Here is a 14,782-nt window from a genome sequence, read left to right on the forward strand (position 1 = left end):
CGTGAAGCTCAGGGTACCTCAGTTCAATATGGGGCAATCCATCACAGCAAAGCAGGCGGCAAAAGAAGGCGAGTACACGGCGTGATTGGGATGCGAAGGTTGCCTGTTCCGAGAAAACCGGCACAGTCGCGCTGTGATTGGCCGATTAGTGAGGCTGCGCTGCCGCACCAAGAGCGCGACGTGGCCCCCACGAGTGTCAGGATTCTTGACACAGGTGGGGGTTGGAGGAAGCGTCTCCCAGTTGTGCACATCAGGCGGAGAGCTGCTGCGCCCATACGAAGCAGCGGAGCTTTACGGAGGGGAGCCAGCCGGGGAAGAGAGAGAAGCCCACGAAGGATGTTTGCCGTTTCACGTGCTCGAATCGTCCGTCACTATGTCCCTGTCCGCCCCATTTTCCTGCTTTCCCGTTGACGAAATTGCTCCAGAACTGTCCGGAAACTTCACGCCTTCAAAAACTTCCCGGCGGGAGAGGCGGAACTGCGGGGCAACGGCGTTCGGAACTGAGGGACGCCCAACGTGCACGGCGTGATGCGGTGTCGTGTCGAAGTGCACCCTGCCAAGCACAGCAGTTAGTCCCGTGCCATGAGAGAGGGAAGAGAACAAGAAGATCAAACGTACTGGAAGACGTCGCGCCGAGCGTAGTGGCCGAGCGGGTCAAGCACCGACTTGGCCTTGTAGCAAGCATCGAGGTTGATGTCGGCGTAGATGATGCACGTCTTGTCGTGCTCGGCCGTCGCAAGTGTGCGTCCCTCGGGGTCAATGATGGTGGTCCAGCCGGACCCTACAGTAAGCGGGCCTCCCTGCGCGCCAAAGAGCTTGTCGAGGTTTTGTTGCGAGAAGTAGGACGACGCCGAGACAACAAAGGTGCCCGTCTCGATGGCGTAGGCAGTGAGGATGGCGCTGTTACCCTGTTGTGAGAGCGAGTGGTGCGGTAGTTGGGCGGGGAAGACTGGCCAGCTGGCGCAGTGCAGCTCTTCGTGCTGGCTCGACATCGTGTATTTGAGAATCGATTGTGCGTGCTCCTGCTTGGATAGATTGGCAGAGCGAGGAAGCCAGAACATGAGCAACAGGTTGGGCAACTCCTCAGACCAAACGGGCGACACGCACCCAGCACTGCAGAAGGCCGACTCGTCCCAACTCCGTTTCATGCACGCGAATGTCGGAACCCTGTCGGCGGCCCATGTGAGCCTGGTCTCGAGGTGGGCAAGCACAAAAACCACGCACGTCACCCTCGCCATAGACGATCCGTTCCAGCGAAGTTGGCTTCAGCTTCCGGCGCACCACCACGTCGCCGTCCGGTCCGATAAGCCATTGCGACATGAAGAGCGACCCGCCGTCTCGCTCGCTGAATCCGATAACGGCGCGAATGCGGTGCGCAACGCAGGTTGCCTGCAACGCGCGCATTTCGAGCCCGTCCGCTTCGACGGCGGCTTTGGTGTAGAAGTCTTCGATGTAAGGGAGCTGCTCGTGGTACGGCTTAAGCCAGATGTGGAACGGGTAGCCGCTCAAAGCGAGTTCTTGGAGATCCACAGGGTCAGTGTGGAGTTCCCGACTAGGAGGACGAGACGCGAGACGGACCTGAAAAGACGACAAGTTTCGCTCCTGCGGCTGCCGCTTCTTCGATTAGCGCGATGATCTTGACAAGATTTGCCTGCGCATCATAGAAGACTGCATGTGCAGTGCAGCAGGGTCAGGTCAGCAGACATTCGGCGAGCGCTCGGAGCGGGCGCGAATAGCGGACAGACCGGCATCCACCTGCGCAGCAGCAACCTTGAATTGGCGCTGAGTAGTCACCATATGCACGAGAGAGCCAGGGAGCAGCAGGCTAGGGTGCAGGAGAGAAAGTAGGAGCGAGGCGGAGGGCCCGTCACGCGAGCGCGGCTGATAGCGGCGAAACTGTGCGGTCGCAAAGGCCGGCGGTACCTCTTCCCCACGCGTAGCCGGACAAGCGCTCACTGGAGGAAGCGCCAGCAATTGTCGGCTTTGTCGTTCACACAGCAGCCCCGGCGCGAACACGAGCGGCGGCAAGAGCTCGCACTGCACCCCTCGGGACAAACGGCGGAATCGGTCCACCTAGGCATCCGCGCCCCGCACCGGCAATGGACGATGTACACGCAGTACCTGTAGCGCCTACCGACGCGCCTGCGGCCCGCAATCGGCTGCTCAGCGCGCTGCGCGGCGTCAACGAGTTGTGGGAGGCAGAAGAAGCCCTCGTCGCACATCGCGCGGTCAAGCGGAGCGCAGCCAAGCAAGCTGCACCGCTTGACAAGGTGCTTATCCGTGCGTGCTCGGCGTGCCGTAAGGTCAAGGCCAAGTGCATCGCTGCCGAAGTTGCAGAAGGGGAGGCGGCGTCCCCGTCTTGGTGCACTCGCTGCGTCGAAACGGGTCAGGCGTGCGTCTACCCTGAACCTCGCACGCGCGGACCCAAGAAACGCTTGAGCAAGTGAGTGGCTGCGTGCGAGTAGTTCCTGTTTGCCGACCATGCGGCCGTTGATCTCTCGCTTCCGCAGAAATCAGCGCATCTTGCAGGACATCAAGCGCAACCTCGAGGCCGTCCTCGCAGGGCACAGCTTGCAGGACAACGCCGACGAAGAATCGGACGAGGAGCTCGTCGTGGTGAAGGACAATGAGGCGGCGGAGGGGTGCGGCGGTGTTCTGCCTCGGATCAACCGCGACAGCTGCTGAGACGTTATCCTCGCAGATTGTCCGAGGGCGACACGAGCATCTTCCGCAACCCGCTAGCATTCCTCGCAGACACAGCAGTCGGGTCATCAGCAGGCGGCAGCCCAAAGCAAAGCACCCCGTCGCACAGCTACTACGACGCAGGCACGCCCTCCTTTACCCGGTTCTGTCTCCGGTGGACTGACTCAGAGTGCAAGCACAGGTCTTTACTGCGCCCGGCCTGAGCGGGACTTTGCATCCGACCCGGTTGCTTTGGGGCTGCTCACCGCAAGCGACTTGAAGCGACTTGTTACCACGTACGCCCCTTCGTATCCCTCATGAGATGCGCAGCACATGTTGACGCTGTGCCCTTGACCAACGTCAACAGCTACTTTACGCATCTGTACCCCTTCTTCTGGACCCTCTTACCCGACCTGCACACACCGGACTGGCTCCGCCTCAACTCGCCTTTCCTCACTTCAGTCATCGCCTACATTGTCAGCACGTACGACCCAACTGCAGCACACCTTACTGAGCAGCTCAAAACGCACGCACTCAGCCTGGCTGTGCAGTCTTTCGGGCAAGGGCTTAAGAGCATCGAGGTCGTCCAGGCCTTCTTCGCCCTCTCGTACGTGAAGAGCCATGTCACTTTGCTACACCTCTCGTAATGATCTTGCGGCTGCAGGCATTGGACCAGCTTCGAATGCAATGCCGCCGACAATCGCGCCTGGACTTGGCTGTTCGAGGCTGTGTGAGTATCCTGTTCTTCTCTCGTTGCGCCTCCCATGCTGACACCCCTCTGTTACAGTCGGATGGCTACCGAGCTCCGCCTTGACGTTCTGGTTGAAGGCGCAGAGCTCGACAGCTATCGCTGGGCTCTTCCGCCAGACCAGACGCAACTCGAGCTTCTCGCGGAAAACCGCAAGCGGACGTGGAACATGCTCTTTTGCGGTCGTCTTGCGTATGTGGTCTCTCAATCTTCGTAAAGCTAGAGCGACAGGCTCATCCGCCTTGTCCACGTGCAGCATGTCAGTGCAGAGCGGCCGCTTCGACTGCATTGGTCCGCCTCCCATCCCATCTGGTGCGTGCAGACTTGCTCTCTCGTAAGAGCACAGATCTGATTCGCACTGGCGACTCTGCAGCCGCTCACCTCGTATCAACGTCGCTTTCAGTCGACCATTCCGACTACCACTATGCCGCAAACTTGCAGGTGAACATGATCTTTGCCCGTGCTCTCGCTCTTGCCGGCGGCTTGCGCGAAGAAAATGACGGCGAAGGCTTGCGGGCGTCGTTTAGGGCGGCGTGGAAGCCCGAGATTGATGCATGGAGGCTTCGCTGGTCCGAAGTCAGTACGTCTGTCTTTCGGCGTTCTTCCCTTCAGCCTAGCAATTGTGACCGCTCACGACACCTTGTACAGACCCCTTCATTGACGTACACGCCGAGAACATAGTCATCATGCTCAACCTCGTCAGTCTGCGCTTTCGCGGAGGCTCGCCCGATTCGGTCCTCGCTGCTTGCAAGGCTGCAGCAATACGGACAGTACAGCGGGTCATTGTCTGGGAGGATCGCGTGACGCAGTTGCAGTACAGCTCCAACTACGTCATCTCCCATATCGCGTACGTTCTGTCTCGCTCAATCTGGTGCGTTTTAGTGTCGCTCACGGCGCTTGCCGGCTCAGCTACGGCGCCATCTTCCTTCTCGAGCTCAACAAGCGCTTCAAGCAGCCGCACTCGCCCGAGCTGCAAGGATACTGCCTGCGAATTGTCACGGTTCTCGAACAGATTGCTCGGAACCGCCCAAACGCGTGCGTCTACAGCTACTCGACCCTTCTTGCACGTGCAGCAAGCTAATCAGACGCGCCTTTGATGTACAGCATGTCTCTCGCTACCGTCTATGCTCGTCGACTTGCCCGTCTCTGCGCTTCTCTCGAGCACGACGAGGCGCCCATGTCCGAGCAGGCCGCCACTGCTGCAAGTGATGCTACTCCTTACCCAACTGCGCCCACTTTCTGGAGCACCGTAGCACCGCCGCACGAGGTGCAGGGGCCATCCTCCGCGTCTCTGTGGCAAGCGGGCATCGACCTTCTCAACCCGTCTGCTCCACCGCCGGCGCCGTGCCCTCCCCCTGCAGCACATGGCGACTCCTCTGTACTCCCTATGGGTTTCAGCTGGGGCTTTGGCGCCGGCGCCGTGGACTTTCTTGACCTCTCGATGGCGGATCCGGGTATGGGATGGCTGTGGAGCGGCGTGCCGGACTCAGTCGTTCAACAGATGTAGCTAGTATTGCTCCCTGTCGATTGTAAAAAGTCTGTTGCCACATCCTGAAGGCGCATGTAGATTGTTCGATTCGTTGCCGCCGCTGTTCGCTGCCGAGTTTCCCTGAGATCGGAACGTTTCCTCTTGGCTGGCCACTTTGTCTTCTCTGCTGTTCGGACTGGACCTGCTTGCAGCTTTCTGGCTGGACCTGCTTACAGCTCACAGTGCAACAAGGTTGCAGAGAATGAGGACGGAAAACCCTGGATTGCACAACTGGAGGCTCTTAACAGACAATTTGAGACGAGAGCACTATCAAAGAAGGTTGTGTTGCGAGAACCAGAGGCGGGCGCGCTTGCCAAAGATCCAGGCGGGTACGACGAGCGCGGAAGTTGCCACAACAAGCGAGCCGAGCGATACAAAGAACTGGCGCGGACCGCGGGTGGCGTACCCTGCGCGTATCAGAAGCGTCAGTGAGGAGCTAAGCAGCCACGGCAGCGTTGCGGACGCAATACGCACAGTCATTAATCATGAAGGTCAGACCAAACATGATGCAACTCTTGATGAGGCTGCGGTCTCGTGCGTCAGCAATGCTCGGCGCGGAAGGAAATCCCTACTCACACGACAAGCGCAAGGGCGTCACCTGCACCTTCGCGCATGGCGTCCGTCACGTAGCCGACACACGAGATGGTAGCAGCGCTGACGCCGACGTGCAAGATGGCGATGAACTGCAAAAGCGCGTCAGCCTCGGCGCTCGACATGAAAGGGCAGTCAGAGTAGGGTAGAACGCACCACGGCCGGCACGATCCATGACTCCGACGTTTGCAAGCCCCACCCGTAGAAGCCCATGCCACCGAAGACCAGGAAGAGGCTCATAGTGATCAATCGCTGTAACGGCGAGAGTCAGTCTGCGAGGCAAGGGGCACGCGAAAGCACGAAGGGCTCGTGTGTAACGCACAAACTCGGGCTCGTAGATACCGTTGTTGCGCTTTGCCATTGCCTTGGCGATCCAGTCCGAACCGGGGCCGCTGAGCACCGTGCCAATGATGGTACCGATGAGAGGCGGGATGCCCGAGAGGATGCCGATCGAGCCCACCTTAAGGCTGTATGGCGGCGCAGAGAAGATCTGGGAGTACACGGTAGCGGCGAGAGGGAGCAGGTTGAAGCAGACAGAGAAGGTGAGGGTTGCCCAGATGACGACAGGCGAAGTAACGTAGAAGAAGGGACGAATGGCGATGCGCCAGAACGGCTCATCGGTCTTGACACCGGTATAGAGGCGGTAGGCGGACCACTTCGAAGCGGGAGCTGCAACGACGGAAGCAAGCACCGCATCCTTGTCCTCGGTCGACACCTTGTCGGACGTGGGGCAGGCCAGCTCGCGACGACGAGCGACCTCGGCGTTGTACGGCGAGCGGTCGTAGATAAGCTCCGGAACGAAGGCCACCGTGGCGAGGAGCACGATGCCGTTGGCGAGAGATTGCCACCAGAACGCGTAGGTCCAGTCTTGCGCCTGGATGATCTGCGCCGAGATCACAGGACCGAGATTGATGCCACTGCCACAGAAACAAAGTCAGTGTGGGGAGCGACGGCTCGAATGGGGGAGCTTGACCACACCCAACAAGGCAAGCGTTCCAGAGCGAGATCCGGAGGCCACGCTCATGCACAAAGAAGAGCGAGTCCACGGCAGCAGGGACATTGTTGAAATACTGCAGATTGATCCGTCAGCTCATGGACATTCAAACAGTCATCAACGGCAGACTCACGCAACCCATGGCGAGTCCTTGCACAGCACGCGCCGCCAGGAGCGATGGGTAGTTGGTCTTGGACGCGCCAGCCCAGATCTGGGAGACGAAGGCAAAGAGCTGCAAGGATGTCCACGGGAGTGAGTCGTGGCATTTCGTCAGAACAGAATCACAGTGCAAATGGACGAACCGCAGCAATGAGGAACGACGGGCGCGTGCCCCACTTGCGCTGGATGGGGGCAAATACGGCGCTGCCTACGCCGATGGTGAGCACAAGGCTGCCGTTGAGCTGCGATATCTGGCTAAGCGGCCTGTCAAGCTCGCTGGCAAGCTGGACGAACGCTGGCGCAACCAGCGGGCCGCACGTGCCAGCCAGTACCGTTCCACCTAGGAGAGCAAGGTACGCGGCTTCCTGCAATGGCCGCGAAGTGTCAACACGAGGACGAAGGCCGCGAAGAAAGGAGAACGCACCTTTCGTGCCCGGCTAAAGTTGAGCGGGTCGCACGGGTCGTCCGAGGGCGTTGGAACAAGGACTGATGATAGGTCATACACATCAGAAAGCCAAGCCTCGAAACTGAACGGGAGGATGCCGGGCTCACTCAGGTCCGGCCTGCCAGGAGCATGCTTGACGAAAGGATCGGAGTCGTTGTTACGCGTCTCTTCAAGGGTCGCGGTACCCGGCACGTCAACGGGGTTTGCTACGTTGCGCGGTTCGAGAATGCCGAAAGCCATGGTTGGAGGTGTGGGAAAGAAGCGAAGGAGAAAGTCGAGAGCGAGCACCAGCGTGATAACAGCACGGCTTCCAAGCAGCTGTCCGACACAAAATGGGGGCCCTCGATCAACGGGCAAACCGTCCAGCCAGCGGAGCAACGGGCAATGCGGACGACCGAATCTCCCGCCCGTTCACGTGGGGTCCCAGGTGCGGCTGGACCGGCCCCAAAATTAAGCACGGGAGGACGAGACCGCGATCGTCGAATCTCAGAACCGCAGGCGCGGGAATTGAGGACACCGGTCCCTGGAAGCGGAGAGAGAGAGAGAGGTGAGCGGAAGATCCGTGTCGACGTATCCTCCGGCACTCACGTGTTCTCCGCATGCGGCTCTCCCCAGCTGTCCCGGCGAATTGTGCGCTGCACAATTGCCTGTGTGCGCATCGCCGAAGCTCTCACCCACCGCACCGGGGCCCGCACTCTGCCTCGACCTCTTGATCGCTCGACTCGCTCTGAATCGCCGTCCGAGTATGCTGGCTTCTGTCCCCGTCGTGCCCGCTGCAGCAGCGGAACCGCTTCAAGATACACAGCGCGCCGCGAAGCCTCACGCAGGCTGGCAAGTCACCGCAGCGGCGAAGCGTGCGGCTCAGAGGGCAGCCCTTCCTCCCCAATGGATGTTGCCCGAGGCTGTCCTCATGGAGGCAGGGAGCGACGTCAGGAGCGTCGCCAGCTCGTGTGGGCTTCTGTCGGCTGCGCAGCTCGAGCTGACGGAAGTTGACGAGGCGACGGTCCTCCTCAAGCGCATCGCAAACCGGCAGTACTCGGCAGTCGAAGTCATCGACGCTTACTGCGGGCGCGCGGCTATTGCTCATCAGCTGGTGCGTAATGTCGCTGCGCTGCAATGAGCTGCCGCTGACGCTCTCTTCGTCAGACCAACTGCCTCACCGAGATCACGTTTGACGCCGCGCGAGCACAGGCTGCCAAACTCGACGAGCACTTGCAGCGGACCGGAGAACTCTACGGACCCTTGCACGGCCTTCCGATTTCGCTGAAGGACCAATTTGACCTCGAGGGTGTCGATTCGAGCATCGGTGCGTTGCGCTGCTTCTTTCGTCGATCCGCAACTCAGCGATGTTCGTGCGCAGGCTTTGCGTCGCTGTGTCATAAGCCTGCAGAGCGCAACAGCGTGCTTGTGGACCTGCTGCAGAAGCTCGGTGCCGTCATTTTCTGCAAGACCAACGTTCCGCAAACAATGATGGTACGGTCTGCCCAAACCCGACGCCTCCTTTTGAGCCTGACCTGATCTTCCGCAGTCTGCCGAGACCAACAACAACATCTTTGGACGGACTCTCAATCCCCGCAATCGCTCGTTGGGTAGCGGTGGATCGAGCGGCGGCGAGGGCGCCTTACTCGCCATGAAGGGCAGCATCGTCGGTTTCGGCACCGACTTCGGTACGCTGCGTCCTCGCTCAGCTGCACGACTACAGGCTGACGCGAGGCCTGTGCAGGCGGTTCTGTGCGTGTGCCCGCGCTCGCAAACGGCCTGTACGGCTTGCGACCTACGACACGCCGCCTTCCCTATGCTCGCGTATCCAACGTGCTCAAGGGCTTCGAGGGCATCGAGTCGACGATCGGTCCGCTCGCCCGCTCCGTAGATTCCCTTGACGTTGTGATGCGCGCCGTCATCGATGCGGAGCCTTCGCTGTTCGACCCGAAGGTCGTCGAGCGCGTGCGTGGCGTTCCGCTGCTTTTGTCAACCACGCCTGACATGCTCTCGAGCTTGCCAGCCTTGGATCACTGCGACTGGGTCGCGCACGCTTCACGTTGCGTTTTCGCTCGATAATGGGCTCGCTCATTCGCATCCACCCATCCGCCGCGCGCTGCGCGAGACAGTCTCCGCTTTGCGTGCAGCCGGGCATACCGGTGCGCGCGCCAGGCCGAATTCTACAGCGAGCACAGCTGACGCACTTGTACAGTCACCGAGCTTGAGGCGATCGACCACCAGGCAGCAAGTGCGCTCTTCAGCAGACTCGCCGGCGCTGACGGCGGTGCCGACCTCAGAGCTTTCCTCAAACCGACAGGCGAGGTATGCTGTAATCTAGTCGCCTGCCTGAATCTCTGCTGACTCCTCCGGACCTTTCACAGCCCATCGTCCCCGAAGCCTTTCCTTTCACCTCGACTCCCGGTTCAACCGTTTACGAGCTCAATTCTCTGCAAACTCAGCGCGATGCATTCAGGCAAGATTTCCTCGAGCTCTGGCAGCGTTCGGGCCACAGACTTGACGGCATTACCGCGGCGGGATCGGGCAAACCATTCGACGTGATCCTCTGCCCCGTGTTTGCGCACCTCGCGAAGATGCACTTGGGCCGTCCGCACGACGCCGAGTACCTTTTCTCGTTCTCAATGCACCCGAGGAGCTCATGCTGACCACGAGTCATCCTGTCATCCTCAGACCGATCACCTGGACAATGCTGTGGTCGCTGCTAGACCTCCCGGCGTGCACGCTTCCTCTCGGCGAGATCGACCCGGTCAAGGATGGCCTGGAGCCTTTGCCCGGTGCAGCATTTTCGCCGTACGACCAGGAGCAATGGAGCGCATGTGAGATTACCTGGCTCAGCCTGCTTGTTTGTTCTGAACTGACTCTTTCGCACTTCAGACTCGCCTGAAGCGCACAAGAATGCACCCGTCGTGCTGCAGCTGGTCAACCCTCGACGCTTCCGCGAGGACGAGCTGCTTGGTATGGTCCGCATTGTCGAGGAGGCCGTGCGGAAGCAAACGACGTTGAGCTCGTCGGCAGCATAGACTAGACCCTCTCATGCTCTGTATTTTTGTGATTGACGAAGAGACTGCCGAGGTGTCAAAGGCACGGGACTGGAATGCAATGCGCGACGCCGCGCTCCCCTCCGCGGTGCACGCCTCACGCCTTACGTCGCAGCTGCAAGCTTTGCAAGCCACCCCTCCTCGCGCCAACTCGCAAGCTTGTCGAGTGCCTCCTCGACCTCCTTGACCAGGTCCCTCGGCGGCGGGCCAACAGGCACGGCAGGCTTTTCCTCCTGCGCCCCCTGCGCCCCCTGCGCCGCCTTTCCCTTCCCCTTGCCCTTACCCTTCTTCGCCGCGTCACCGTTCGCGACAGGCGGAACGTACTTGTACGCGCCGTAGCGGTACGGCTCGAGCGAGGCAGTGCCGGCCGTCGCGTTGAGCGAGGGCGTCCAGCTCGACATGCGTGCGTCTTGCGCCGCCCAGCCCGAGATCGTCGACAGGACGTTGTCGCGACGGAGGAGGAAGTGCGAGGCGATGACATCCTGGAATGCGTCGTGGCGTCAGCAAGATGGAGGGGAACAAGACAAAAAGGGCGGACGCACCGCCCAGATCGAATCCTTGAACTTGTCGCCCTGGATCCAGTCGAGCATGGCCCAGCGAGTCGTAGCGAGCGAGCAGTTCTTGTTGTACGCTGTAAGTAGGGGGCATCGTCAGGTGCGGTCTCGCATACGAGGAAGCGAGGGCGTACTCTTATTGCGGTCGTCGTCGCGTGGCGCACCAAAGCCAGGCTCTGCAGATCGCTCGAGGTGAGAACTGTGCGCTCGATACGAAAGGGACGAAGCGGACCATTGTAGAAGGGGTAGTTGGTCCTGCGGTAAGCGAGGGCGAGCATGAGGACTGGACTGAACGAGCGAAACGAGGGGGAGAGACGCACCCGAGAATCATCGAGCAGATGCTCAGCAACACCTGCAATATCGTGCTCTTTCCTGGCTGCCACATCTCCTCCTGCGCATCACCGGCAAAGGAGACGTGTGAACATGCGAACAACCGACGCTGCAGAATAATTGTGCACGTACCGGCGAGCCGCTCCAAGTACCGAGAAGACTCCTGCAGCGCATATGCGAGAAATCAGCACGCAGAGCGGTAAGCTGTCGAGAAAGGGAGAGGAGACAACGCACAAGCAGACCTTGCCTTCAGCATACTGTGCGACCCCAATGAATCACTGAGCATCAGTTCCCGCAGAACCACCGCACGAAGAGACGGACGAGCGTGGTAGCGCACCAGGTTCGGGTTGAAGCGGCACTGGTTTCCGCCCGTCGTCTTGAGCCAGCACAGCGGGCTGACCTGCGGGTATTCTGCACGACGAGGAACCACTTCGTTCAGCACTCCCGATTGCCCATCCAGAAGCCGAGCAATGGCGCACGGAGCGGAAGGAATATGTCGAACTCGAAGAGCCCATGAGCGTAAGGCGAGCCTTCGGGACCGGCGATGAGGCACCTGCTCGCCGCCGACGAGTCAGTCTCTTCCGCCGTGCCCCTGGAAGATAGGCAATCATGCGTACTTGATGACATCGATGCGCGCCTCGTCGACGCGCACCCAGATGCCGGGCGGGAGGCTCGTCGAGAGGACTGCGAGCTCCTTCGCGAGGTGGACGAAGCTATTGTGCGGGCGGCGGGACGACGCCGTCGAGGCGATCTCGCGGTGGTAGTGGCTGCGCACGACCAACGTGAGCACGCGCAAGGTGTCGGGTGTGCAAGGTTCGTCGAGGGAGACCAAACGCACTGTGAGAGGAACGTCTTGCCGCCGTCGCTCCCGCCGCCGTCGACACCGATCTCGGCCGTCTGGTACGCGAGCTCGCCGCAGGCCCTGATCCAGTCTTGCTCGCTCCACTCGTGAGCCTTGCCCTTCCCCTTGCCTTTGCTTTTGCCCTTGCCGTTCTTCCCCTCTGTCCCGTTCCGCTCGGCAACACCGTCGCGCCCGCCACTGCCGCCGCCACAGCGCTCGGCCCACACGCCCTCGAGCGCGCGGAATCGCTCGCCCGCGGTCGCAAAGTCGCCGCAGATGCCGACGAGCGCGACGTCGGCGTCTTCGAACGTGCCCGACGTCGCGGCGCGGCGGAACGCTTCGGCTTGGACCGTGAGCTTCTTCAGGAGCGAGTAGAGCCTGTGAGTGCAAAACGTTACTTAATTTGCTGGCATAAACAGCTCTTGAAGGGAACGCACGAAGCGGCTGTGACGGGCTCGCCCTTTTCCTCGTGCTCCTGCTCGTCGGCCTTGCGTTTCCTGCTCGCGGCCGTCGCCCTCCCCTTGCCCTTGGCCTTCCCCTTACTCTTGCCCTTGACGTCCTCGTCGTCCTCCCGCACGACTTTTCTCTCCCACCTGACGTCGCCCGTCCCGTCGACCCACTTGCCCACGCCCTCGCTCCACCGCTTGGCCCTCCTCTCGCCAAACAGGACGCCGAGCGTCCCCTCGCCCGCGCCGAGCGCCTGCATGACGTCGAGCATGGCAAAGTAGACAGCGCTGCGGCGCTGCCACTCGGGCACCGAGTCGTTGCGGAGGAGGAGCGCGAGCACGTCCGGGAGCGTGCTCAGCTGCAGCAGGGGCGTGAGCGCGGGCGAGGGGAGAAAGTCGTACAGCTGCGCGGTGGGCGCGTCCGGCGCGGGGAGTGCCGACGAGAGGAGCGAGAGCGCGCGGGTGTACTGCAAGTCGAGCGAGTCGGCGCGCGAGGTCGACGCCGAGGCGGCGTCGGCGGCGGCCTTTCTCGCCGCGAGCTTCTCCTGCGTGCACGTGCATTTGGCCAAATGAGCGTCTTCGGCCAAGTGCAGCAGGGCAGGGCGACTGAGAGCGAGAAGCTGCGGCGGCGACGCACCTTGTTCTTCTCCTCCCACTCCTTCCTGACTCTCTCCAGCTCTTCATCCAGCTGCTGCTGGACCGCGGGATCATCCATCCCCACGTCGCCCCTCGCCGCCCAGAACTTGTCCTCGGCATCGTCGAGCGCGTAGCCGAGTCCGCCCTCGCCGCCGTCGTCGTCGAGGCCGTCGTCGAGCGCGTAGCCCGTCCCGTTCGTCACGGCGCCATAGCCGCCGTAGCCGCCGTAGCCGTACGCGACGGCGCCTGCGCCCGAGCCGTAGCCTGTCCCGGCGCCCGTGCCCGTTGGCGGCTTGGTCGTGCGGCGCTTCTTTGCGGCGGGGCCGGAGGTGGTCGAGGAAGAGGGGCGCTGAAGGTGCTCGGTGAGGTAGAGGGTGTCAAGCGAGGCGAGAATCTGCGGAGCGAGCGGCGGGAGAGACGGGAATGCGCGAACGTCAGCACGCGCTTAAGCGCAACGTGGCCACAAGCAGCGTTCGAAAGCTCAACCAAGCCTCCAGCGCCACTGCTTGATAGGCTAGCACGCGTGACAAACCGTAGCGACGCACCTCGAACAGCACAATGGCTTTCCCGGCCGCACAGCACTCGCCCTCCTTCCTCCCCTCATCGGCGTTGAGCGGCTCCCAACACCCCTTGCACAGATGTGCACCACACTTCGAGCTGGAGCACGCCGCTGTCGAGAGGGCGAGGAACGAGGCTAGCGGGGTGGAGGAGGTGAGAGGGAGCTGCGGCAGGCACGAGCAGGGAGAGAAGCGTGTCAGTGCACCAGTCACGGCACGTCGAGAGAAGAGACGGAAGCGAGAAGAGACGGAAGCGAGAACATGTAGGCACGCGCTCTGCGCTTGCAGCTACGCGAGTGCGCGCCGCGTAGGAGAGACGCGGAACGCACCGTGTCGCCCCTCTTTCCGTCGACCGCCTCGCCGCACTTTCCGCATTTGCCACCCTCGCCGCGCAGCAGGACCCTGTAATCCTCGAGGAGCTTTTTCGGGTCGTCCGGGTCGGCGTACTCTGCGGGCGGATCCGGGGCGGCGGCGGGAGGGGCGAGAGAAGCGGACGAGAGGCGGCGCTTGCGGGTCGAGGTACGGCGTGCGGCGGGGGCGGCGCGGCTGCTGGATGCCGCAGCAAAAGTGGAAGGGCCCTATAAAGGCGGAGGATCAAAGGAGGTCAGTTTCGTGCATGCGAACGAAGAAGATCCATGCGAATGGACGGCGAAACGGCGCAGAAGAGCCCCTGAGGTCTGCTGCGCGCGTCTTGGGTCCCAGCAGACGCGCTACAGACGCTGAGTAAACCCACTCCGAGCTGCTCGGCGCGCTCCTCCACCGTCGTGGTTATTCCGTCCGCGCTCCACCTCGTCCGCTGCGCTCGTCGTCCCGCCCGAAAGACCGCCGAGCCTCTGCAAGAGCCGCGTCAAGAGCCCAGCGGATCCAAAGAACGCACGGCGTCGCTGCTGGCCAAGTCGACGACCTCGACGTCCCCGTCGCCGTCGTCTGCGTCCCTCGCGAGGTCGTTCTCCTCGTCCTGCAGTGCCCGCGCGGGTTTCTCGTCTGCGTTGAGCCGCTCTCGCTCGGCGGCGGCCTTGTGCGGCTCGGGCGACGCCGACGAGCGCGTGAGGTCGAGCGTGCGCGACGACGACGACGACGCGACGGTCGCACAGGGAGCGGGCTTGGAGCCGGCAGTCGAGCGCGTAGAGCGACGGGGAGGCATGGCTCGTGCGTGCACGGTCTGCCCCGAGTGCGACGAGGCGCGAGACGACGAGAGAAGACGGAGCGAGAGAAGGAGGCCAAGTGGGGCCGCGC

General features: G+C 61.8%; 5 protein-coding genes across 5 annotated transcripts; 2 read left to right on the plus strand and 3 right to left on the minus strand.

Annotated features, from left to right (window-relative positions):
• Window positions 1–608: 608 nt before the first annotated feature.
• Window positions 609–1,797, minus strand: JCM10292_005429 (carbon-nitrogen hydrolase family protein; the record flags this gene model as incomplete). Its single annotated transcript, XM_076652362.1, has 5 exons — window positions 609–1,022; window positions 1,108–1,167; window positions 1,225–1,517; window positions 1,579–1,668; window positions 1,746–1,797. 5 exons carry the CDS (start codon window positions 1,795–1,797, stop codon window positions 609–611), a joined length of 909 nt encoding a protein of 302 aa, XP_076502089.1.
• Window positions 1,798–2,099: 302 nt separating this feature from the next.
• On the plus strand, window positions 2,100–4,937 carry JCM10292_005430 (uncharacterized protein; the record flags this gene model as incomplete). Its single annotated transcript, XM_076652363.1, has 12 exons — window positions 2,100–2,443; window positions 2,511–2,642; window positions 2,702–2,826; window positions 2,885–2,978; window positions 3,050–3,289; window positions 3,347–3,412; window positions 3,470–3,622; window positions 3,687–3,742; window positions 3,804–4,010; window positions 4,079–4,277; window positions 4,340–4,465; window positions 4,535–4,937. The coding sequence occupies 12 exons, from the start codon at window positions 2,100–2,102 to the stop codon at window positions 4,935–4,937; spliced, it is 2,145 nt and encodes a 714-aa protein (XP_076502090.1).
• A 291-nt stretch (window positions 4,938–5,228) lies between these two features.
• JCM10292_005431 (uncharacterized protein) lies at window positions 5,229–7,387 on the minus strand (the record flags this gene model as incomplete). Its single annotated transcript, XM_076652364.1, has 10 exons — window positions 5,229–5,365; window positions 5,433–5,482; window positions 5,535–5,641; window positions 5,706–5,801; window positions 5,872–6,466; window positions 6,528–6,619; window positions 6,677–6,775; window positions 6,846–7,067; window positions 7,127–7,188; window positions 7,255–7,387. 10 exons carry the CDS (start codon window positions 7,385–7,387, stop codon window positions 5,229–5,231), a joined length of 1,593 nt encoding a protein of 530 aa, XP_076502091.1.
• A 505-nt stretch (window positions 7,388–7,892) lies between these two features.
• On the plus strand, window positions 7,893–10,164 carry JCM10292_005432 (uncharacterized protein; the record flags this gene model as incomplete). Its single annotated transcript, XM_076652365.1, has 10 exons — window positions 7,893–8,240; window positions 8,294–8,453; window positions 8,508–8,620; window positions 8,676–8,814; window positions 8,871–9,091; window positions 9,150–9,285; window positions 9,339–9,448; window positions 9,508–9,746; window positions 9,815–9,960; window positions 10,019–10,164. 10 exons carry the CDS (start codon window positions 7,893–7,895, stop codon window positions 10,162–10,164), a joined length of 1,758 nt encoding a protein of 585 aa, XP_076502092.1.
• Window positions 10,165–10,286: 122 nt separating this feature from the next.
• On the minus strand, window positions 10,287–14,690 carry JCM10292_005433 (uncharacterized protein; the record flags this gene model as incomplete). Its single annotated transcript, XM_076652366.1, has 16 exons — window positions 10,287–10,664; window positions 10,725–10,813; window positions 10,871–10,912; window positions 10,969–10,991; window positions 11,057–11,127; window positions 11,199–11,229; window positions 11,301–11,323; window positions 11,404–11,477; window positions 11,546–11,619; window positions 11,684–11,833; window positions 11,905–12,285; window positions 12,345–12,898; window positions 12,991–13,383; window positions 13,535–13,711; window positions 13,876–14,124; window positions 14,424–14,690. The coding sequence occupies 16 exons, from the start codon at window positions 14,688–14,690 to the stop codon at window positions 10,287–10,289; spliced, it is 2,976 nt and encodes a 991-aa protein (XP_076502093.1).
• Window positions 14,691–14,782: the final 92 nt, after the last annotated feature.

The sequence above is a fragment of the Rhodotorula paludigena genome (genome assembly GCF_050403205.1).
Source record: "Rhodotorula paludigena JCM10292 DNA, Rt_paludigena_JCM10292v1_ctg73, whole genome shotgun sequence".
In the NCBI taxonomy this organism is placed as follows: domain Eukaryota; kingdom Fungi; phylum Basidiomycota; class Microbotryomycetes; order Sporidiobolales; family Sporidiobolaceae; genus Rhodotorula; species Rhodotorula paludigena.